This window comes from Tasmannia lanceolata, unplaced genomic scaffold (genome assembly GCF_043159265.1).
Source record: "Tasmannia lanceolata isolate RefF3 unplaced genomic scaffold, GAP_Taslan_0.1 ptg000024l, whole genome shotgun sequence".
In the NCBI taxonomy this organism is placed as follows: domain Eukaryota; kingdom Viridiplantae; phylum Streptophyta; class Magnoliopsida; order Canellales; family Winteraceae; genus Tasmannia; species Tasmannia lanceolata.
Genome location: NW_027518701.1, coordinates 8,355,081 through 8,363,740, shown reverse-complemented (window position 1 = coordinate 8,363,740; position 8,660 = coordinate 8,355,081). Strand labels below are relative to the sequence as shown.

The 8,660-nt window shown below is 38.2% G+C and overlaps 1 protein-coding gene across 1 annotated transcript; it reads left to right on the top strand.

Moving 5' to 3' along the window:
• Window positions 1-1,220: 1,220 nt before the first annotated feature.
• LOC143857456 (gibberellin 20-oxidase-like protein) lies at window positions 1,221-2,716 on the top strand. The gene is made up of 2 exons (XM_077367881.1): window positions 1,221-1,576; window positions 1,929-2,716. The coding sequence occupies exons 1-2, from the start codon at window positions 1,221-1,223 to the stop codon at window positions 2,545-2,547; spliced, it is 975 nt and encodes a 324-aa protein (XP_077223996.1). The 3' UTR covers window positions 2,548-2,716.
• Window positions 2,717-8,660: the final 5,944 nt, after the last annotated feature.

The following is an 8,660-nucleotide window of genomic DNA, read 5'->3' as shown; positions in this document are numbered from 1 at the left end:
TTGAGATTGTAACGATTGTCTACTATTTGGCCCGTCAAGAAAGGTGAATCTGGTTTTCGTGAGAAGGGGTCTACGATTCGGCCCTTAAGAAAAGGTGAATCCGGTTTGTAAAGAGGGTCTTATCCCTCATTGGTGGTGATTGTACCTCTCTCTCCGACCCGGGCTTTGTGTGGCGTCGGATTTAGTGGAAAAAAATCCCAAAGAGAACCAATTTCCGGAGTGGAGTAGGCCTTCAAGGTGGAGGACCGAACCACAATAAATCTTTTGCGTCGTCTCTTTTTTGGTAGTTGTCTCTCTCTTTCTCTCCATTATCTCCTTGTGTAATTGTATGCTTACGCTTTCATTGGCACTTAGATTTATCTTTCATATCTTATATTTTGTCAATTTTAATCCACCAATAATCAAGTTGTTGCATGTTACTTGTTCATTATTTTAAACCAACTTGATTAATCAAAACTTAAAACAAGGGTAATTCACCCCCCTCTTGGTTCCCTAACCGGTATTTCAGGTTTCTTCTTCAATTCTCTCTTTCTAGGGTTTCTTCTAGAGAAAAAGATATGGGTTAATACTAGTTAATCCTAATTCCAGCTACACCCATTAGTGTTAGCTGGGCAAAAACACCCCAAGGTTTATGGCGTTTCAACTTTGTTTTAGATGAAGGGCTGGTAACACATTGTATTAGTATAGCTCGATAATGTGATTGAATTATTTGGCTAATGAAAGAGAGGTCCATGCCATATTCTCTTCCAAGTTGAGTATTTCTAAGTGTTTATTATTGAGAACTTTTAGAGCTGGTCATCTGGAATAGTTTTTTTTTTTCATAAGAATCTAAACTCAAAACTCCATGCATAACAGAATTTAAGAAAGTCAAGATGATGAGCACACCTCCATCATTCCTGCCACTTGCTGCTCTTTTACACTCATATTAACAAAATTCAGACACACTCATTGACTTTGCTCACATAAACAGCCATAAACACCTCTCTCTCTCTCTCTCTCTCTCTCTCTCTCTCTCTCTCTCTCTCTCTCTTACTCTCTCAAACACCCACCAACAAACACATCTGGGTTGTTTGTATTAAAAGAAGGAATTTTATAAGGAGAGAAAAGTTTCTTTTGGATCCATGAAAAAGGCATTAAATTCCTCTACCTATGAACTGTCTATAAATCACCCACAAAGCTAAACGAACTGTCCCATTTCCTTCCTCCTTTTCTAACCAATAATGCCTGAATCCCAAACATCTTTGCAGTTACCAACCTTAGACCTCTCCCAACCCTTAGACCAGTCTTCTCTCTCCTCCCTCTCTCAGGCATGCCAAAAATGGGGTTTCTTCCACATCACTAATCATGGCATCTCAAAAGACCTCTACAACAAACTACATTCCCTCTCCAACCACCTCTTCGGACGCCCTCCTGATATCAAATTCAAACTTGGACCCTCATCACTTCTCAAAACCTACACTCCCCATTTCATAGCCTCTCCTTTCTTTGAAAGCCTCCGAGTCTCCGGCCCGGACTTCTTTGCCTCTGCTAAGTGCTCATCCGACGTCCTCTTTGACCCACCTAATTCGGAATTTTGGTAAGAACATGAACTCCTCAGACTCCCAATACACTCTATTTTACTGTATTTATTTGGTTTTGTTAAGTATAAATGATTAAATAACACCATCTCCAACAGATTAAGCTTTTAGAATAATTGTTTGTTTCACCTGGTATCAGAGCTATTGTCTCAAGGCAGGTCTTGGGCTCAAACCCCAGCAACTCCTTGATATTGAAAATCCACGTGTACGGCCAACCCAAAAGAGGGACCACACGAGAGGGGGTGTGTTGAAGTATAAATGGTTAAATAACACCATCCCTAACAGCTTAAGATTTTTGGAATAATTGGTTGTTTCACAGTTTTTCCTTACATTCTGTTTCTTGTTTTGTAGTGACATATTGCAAGAATATGGAGGCAAGATGACAGAGTTATCAAAGAGGATAGTCACTATTCTCTTAATGAGTATGAGTGATGGTTTTGAAAAGAAGTACTTTGAATCCGAATTTAGTAACTGTCATGGGTATTTGAGGATAATCAACTACACTCCCCCAAATAGTGTTGAAGATGGAGACGTCGAAGGGCTTGGAATGCATACCGACATGAGTTGTATCACGATCGTCAATCAAGATCATATTGGTGGGCTTCAAGTAAAATCCAAGGAGGGTAATTGGATGGATATAAATCCACTAGAAGGGACTTTGGTTGTGAACATTGGAGATTTACTGCAGGCTTGGAGCAATGGGAGATTAAGGTCATCTGAACATCGGGTTGTTTTGAAACGACCCCTGAACCGGCTTTCTCTTGCTTTCTTTTGGTGTTTTGAGGATGAGAAAGTAATCTGGGGACCTGAGGAAGTGGTGGGAGAAGGGAAAACAAGGTTCTACAGGCCATTTGTTTGCTTGGATTATATCAAGTTTCGGGAGAATTTTGTGCAAGGGAAGTTTGAGAGAGTTGGATTTACTGTTAATGATTTTGCCGCAGCTGAAACTTCGAATGAACTGCCCCCATGACTGAACTTGAGCAGACTGGATATGGGTTCCTATTCTTTTATTTGTAACATAATATAGTGTTTATTTGTTCTTGCTAATGAACTATCTTTCATCGGCTTATAATGTAAGAGTTTTGTTATTCCGAGTGTTTGTGATTGAATAAAGACACAATAGGAATTTGGTGATTGAATTTTATATGAGGAAATTCAGGTTGAATAAAGACGCAAGTTGGGATGGTAAGATGGGGGTTGGGTTTATAATTCCTATTGTGTCTCTTGTGTGTGTGTGGGTTGGGTTTATAACCTGTCAAACAATAGATCTTCTAGTCATTTGATCAATGATGTAGACAGTTCTAGTTGTTCTTGACAATTCAATTTTGGCTTCTCTGCATCTTGCAAATTTACTTTCTATTATTGTTTCTGGAGTTTTTATACTAAGCCCGATCGGGCATGCCCTTGGAAAAGGCGCCACCCCTGATGTTTGATCCAACATCAGCCCCCTTTTTCTTCTTTTTAAGGGCGGCTGTTGGATCAAATATCAAGGGCGGCCCTTTTTCACAAGGGCATGCCCAATCGGGCACCATATAATTTCTCTTGTTTCTGGAGTCTGACTTATGTTTGTATATAGAATTCATATGCATGAAGTTCAAATTAAATACATTAATTAAAGTTAAAGGCAAAGATTAGAACTAGTGACCAACCAATGATCATGCAGTATTGGTGCTTGCTTGACCCTTCCAATCTCGTAATCAGAGAACATGCCCTATCTAAAAGAAGAATGCCTTCAAATTAATTCTAAAATTCAAAAATTTCAACGAAGATCCTTATGAATTGTGGGATCATGATTGGATCTCGTTATAGAGATTGATCTTTGCTTGATCTCCTTCCTCAGTCCCCCCAAGTTGAGTAATGAACCAAATTGTTCTGTCAAATGGACATATTGTGAGAAATTAACCTTGAGCCATATTTTCTATGAAAAAATTATACTTAATCTCAATATTCTTGGAACCACAATTAATACTATATTCCCTTAAAGGTATTGAGAAATTAACATATTAATTGTCATAATCCTCTCTCTCTCTCTCTCTCTCTCTCTCTCTCTCTCTTCCATGATGAGATGTCATGCTACACTACCAACTGTTGGTGCAACTACATTGTTAATTTTTCCTGGAGGTTTGCAAACCCAGTCATCTTGGAGAACCAACTCATGTGCTGCCTTGACATGATCTTAAATGAATTTGAAAGAATTGGCAACTTGCTTCTTTTGGACCAAAGAAAGAAAATAAATTACTGTAAATGGATAACCCACTTGCTTAGTGTGCATTGAATTGAGAAGCTCAAGCTTTGGTCACTTGAATAATTAACCACTTTCTCAACAAATTCAAAGAAGACATCATAAAATAATGAATAGAATCTCATTCTGAGTGCCTCATGTTTCGTTAATTCCCACTACATATTTAATAATTGTGTAGTATCTTCACTCCAACTCTCATCTTTTTAATTAAGGGATGAATTCAAATAACCATTCTATAAAAGGAGATTTTATATGGTGCCCGAGCGTGAAGTCCAGTGCAGAACTTCACGCCCTTGATATTTGATCTAACAACAGCCCACTTTTTAAGAGGATGCTGTTGGATCAAATATCAATAGCTGTAAATTTGTGGTACCGCCCGCACTAGACTTCACGCTCGGGCACCATAGAATTTCTCCTATAAAAGTATTTAAATTTGAGAAATGCTAAACTAAAGGGCGCCCATGCAAAAGACCAGCTACAAGGGCGCCTCCATTGGACCATCTAACTAAGGTCCATTTATTATTCGTTAAATTTATATTTTTCTGTGCTCAATAAATACACTTTGGTGAGATGGTCGGAAGGGGCACCATTCTAGCTGGTTTTTGCAAGGGAGACATTCAGTTTATCCTTTGTATTTTAATTTATCTTGCATTTTATGGTCATTCTGAGGGTTAATAACCACATTTTTGTTGGAATAATAATTCAAAAAAGTGAATTAATTGCAGTTAATGGGCCCCACCCAAGTCATGTTTATTTATTTTAGATGAATTAAAAGTTAAAAAAAAACAACTGTGAAAGTGTTGTAAAAATTTCTATGGAGATGGAGAGAAATATAGAAGAGAAGAGATTCTTCAAGGCGCGATGTCGCTTTCCTTAAGACAATATTCGCCCCCACTAGTAAGTGTGCAAGGGGTACCACGAATATGCCTCCAAGATACAATGAAACCAGGTGTAATCACCACCAATATATCTGTTGACGCTTTGCACCTAGCGAAAACAGACCCAAGAATCACCTTAAGAATGGAACAAGTATTTGAGACTACTAGTTACTGTTTCTGCAGAAAACAGTATACTAGATTTTTGTTATTGTAAGAAAAATGTAAACAGTAACTTTGAAAGCTTTAGAAGAGAGTTTTTTTTTTTTTTTTTGGGTTTTGAATTTGTCAAATTTCAAGTCTCACAAGTGGATTCCAAATTGTACTTGCAATGGTATGTTTCTGCTCTTCTTATAGAGCTACTGGTGTCTTTTCTATTGAAAACACACCCTTACAGGGCACCTCTTTAGAGCGGGTTTGATTCTGGCCGTTAGATCACGCCCATCCGCGACTCTACGGTCTAGATCAATCCTGGAATGACTATTGGGTTGTGTAAAAACCCTTTCAACCCTTAACCGCTAGATTTCCCATTCATGGTGCAGATCGCACCCTTTGGTTCTTGACCGTTGTGTAGAAGGGACACACCCCAACGGTCATCATCCACTAGCTGTTGCACTACGATCCGACGGTTCGGATCGCACCCAATCATGCACTATCCGTTGGAGCCTCTAGGCCCACTGGGCCAACCGTTGTGCCCGAACTCAGGCCCAACCCGACCGAACCATTCGGTCCACCCGCTTGAACTATCCAAGACGATTTTGATCCAACGATCAATCCTAGAATGACTATTGGGTTGTGTAAAAACCCTTTCAACCTTTCAACCCTTATCCGCTAGATTTCTCATCCACGGTGCAGATCGCACCCTTTGGTTCTTGACCGTTGTGTAGAAGGGACACACCCCAACGGTCATCATCCACTAGCCGTTGCACTACGATCCGACGGTTCGGATCGCACCCACTCATGCACTATCCGTTGGAGCCTCTAGGCCCACTGGGCCAACAGTTGTGCCTGAACTCAGGTCCAACCCGGCCTAACCATTCGGTCCACCCGCTTGAACTATCCAAGACAAACGATCTTGATCCAACGGTCCGATCAAATGGGGAAAAATGAAAGGCTCCAATCGCTACGATGCGAAGTGCAAAGTGTGCCCCATTGCCCACGCCACGCGCGCGCGTGTGCGTTGCACCGTCCCGCGGGTCCACCCAATGGCTAAAGCCCATTGAGTATTAAAACAATAGAGAAAAGAGGGAAAAGCTATTTAAGCTCTTCTCCAACTTTTTTCTAATCCAGTGGGGGACTATCTTTCACAAGCACCTTTTGCCCTCTTCTCATTTTTACCAAACAAAAGCACCATGTTTATAAAATACTTTTAAAACACCATTTGTTTTGAAAATTACACTAACAGAAAGAATACATACGTTCATTATTTTTTGCTCTTTTCTTTTTAAGAAAAGCCTCTTTTATCTTCTTTCTTGTTCTTTAATTTTAACAAAGTGGTATCAAAGCAGAAGGTCTTGGGATTTCTCAATCTATTGTAAATCAAATAAGAACTTATGGGAAAAATTAGATGATAAAAAAATTGTTGAAAAAGTGTTAAGGAGTCTTCCTCATAAATTTGATCATGTAGTTGCTGCCATAGAAGAGTTTAAGGATTTATCTACATATTCTATGAATGAATTAATGGGTTCTTTGCAAGTACATGGTTAAAATTGAATAGGACTGCAGAAAATCCACTAGAACAAGCGTTTCAATCAAAAATGAATTTGAAGAAAAGATCAGGAAGAGGCCATGGATTATAGAAAGAGGCCAATTCAGTGGTCATCAAAGAATTCAAACTGAAGGTAACCATGAATCTACTTCATTATTTTGTTCTTTTTCCAATAGATCAAACCATGTTGATAAGGATTGTTGGTATAAGGATAGTGGAAATCAAAATAAAAATTTACCACAATGTTTTTATTGCAAAAGACATGGTCATATTGAAAAAAAATTGTTATCAAAAGGCTAAGGAACAAGTGAATTTTCATGAAAAGTGATGAAAAAGATGAAAAAGAAGATAACTTATTTTTATCATGTCTTACTGCCAATATTGAATTGAATGATGAAATATGGTATTTAGATAGTGGTTGTAGTAACCCCATGACCGGGAACAAGGATTATTTTCTAGAAATAAATGAAACTGTCAAACCACGAGTAAGGATGGATGATAACAATCATGTTAATGCCCATGGAATTGGTCTTATCGTAGTTTCTACAATGTTCCTGGGTTGGCTCAAAATTTGCTAAGTTTGGGCCAATTGATAAAAAAATAGGTATCGTGCTATCTTTGATGAAGGAGAATATAAACTTTATGGTAAGAAAAGTATGAAACTGGTGTTGTCTACTAAGATGACAAAAAACAAAATGGTTCCACTTGTGTTTTCAAAACCAGTATTCAATGCTTTTAGTGCATGTGATGATGACTCTATGTTATGGTATTGAAGATATGGACATTTGAATTTTGGTGGATTGTCGATGGAAAAGTGTGTGAAGCTTGTCTTTTAGAAAAATATCACCGTGAGCAATTTCCAAGTGGCCTTATGCAAAACTTTATCCTTGAGCGAAAATAAATATTTCATTCTATTTGTTGATTATTACACAAGAATGACATCTATTTATTTTCTAAAACAAAACGATGAGGCTTTCTCGATCTTCAAACAATTCAAGGTTCTAGTTGAAAACCAAAGTGGTCATTCTATTGTTACTCTTCGTACTAACCGTTGTGGTGAATTTATTTCTTCAAGATTTCTGAAAAGAAAGTGGAATCGAAAGACAATTGACAGCGAGCTATACCCCATAGCAGAATGGAGTCGCAAAGCGAAAAATAAAACATTTGTTGAGGCAGCAGGAGCATGCTAAAAGATAAGGGGTTAACTAATGATTATTGGGCGGGAGTAGTGGCCACGGCGGTATACCTATACAATTGCGCTTCTACAAAAGCAGTACAAGGAAAAACTCCATATGAGGCTTGGAGTGGAAGAAAACCCAATTTGAGTCATTTTAAAATTTTTGGTTTTATAGCCTACGCTTTTGTTCCATCTGAAAAAAGACAAAAGTTAGATGATAAAAGTAGAAGATGTATTTTGATTGTCTATAGTGTGGAGACAAAAGGGCATTGGCTTTATGGTCGTATTTCCAAAAAAGTTGATCATACGTCGTGATGTTATTTTTAACAAAAAAGATGCTTGGAATTGGAAAAATGTTGTGCAAGCCCCTTGAGATTTGTAACGAAAAATGTTCTAAATGAAAATACATCATGTGAAACACCTCCCCTTGACATTTGTTTACCAAATGCTAATGAGTCACCACCAAGTTCATCTGGTGATTCCACTCCCACGAGAATGCCGATATATATGATTCGTCTAATTTGCTTATTTTGCAATGGAGCCTTCTAGTTTTGTTGATGCAGTGAAAAAGAAAGAATGGCGTGAAGCAATGAAGGAAGAGATTTGATGCAATTACGAAAAATAACACTTGGACATTGGTGGATTTACCTCCAAATAAAGAAGCAATTGGACTTAAGTGGATCTACAAGTCCAAGTTCAATGTCAATTGTTCTCTCCAAAGGCACAAACCTCGATTAGTTGCAAAAGGTTATGCCCAAAGCCAGGTATTGGTTTTTTTTTAAACATTTGCACCTGTAGCTAGAATGGAAACTATTAGAATTATTTTGGCTTTAGCAGCTCAAAAGAATTGGCAAGTTTTTCAACTTGATATGAAATCAGCCTTTCTAAATGAAGAACTTGAGGAAGAAGTGTATGTGGATCAACCTCAAGGCTTTAAGATCAATGGCATGGAGCATAAAGTGTACAAATTAAAGAAGGCACTCAATGGGCTTAAATAAGCGCCAAGAGCATGGTATAGTAAAATTGACATGTATTTTCTTGAAAGCACATTTCAGAAGAGTGCTAGTGAACCAACTCTTTA

What these genes read in the sequence shown, in the direction of transcription:
- LOC143857456 (XM_077367881.1), top strand. Translation starts at nt 1,221, where the DNA reads ATGCCTGAATCCCAAACATCTTTGCAGTTACCAACCTTAGACCTCTCC. An exon ending in CCACCTAATTCGGAATTTTG is followed by an intron (nt 1,577 to 1,928) that starts GTAAGAACATGA and finishes CTTGTTTTGTAG; the next exon opens with TGACATATTGCAAGAATATG.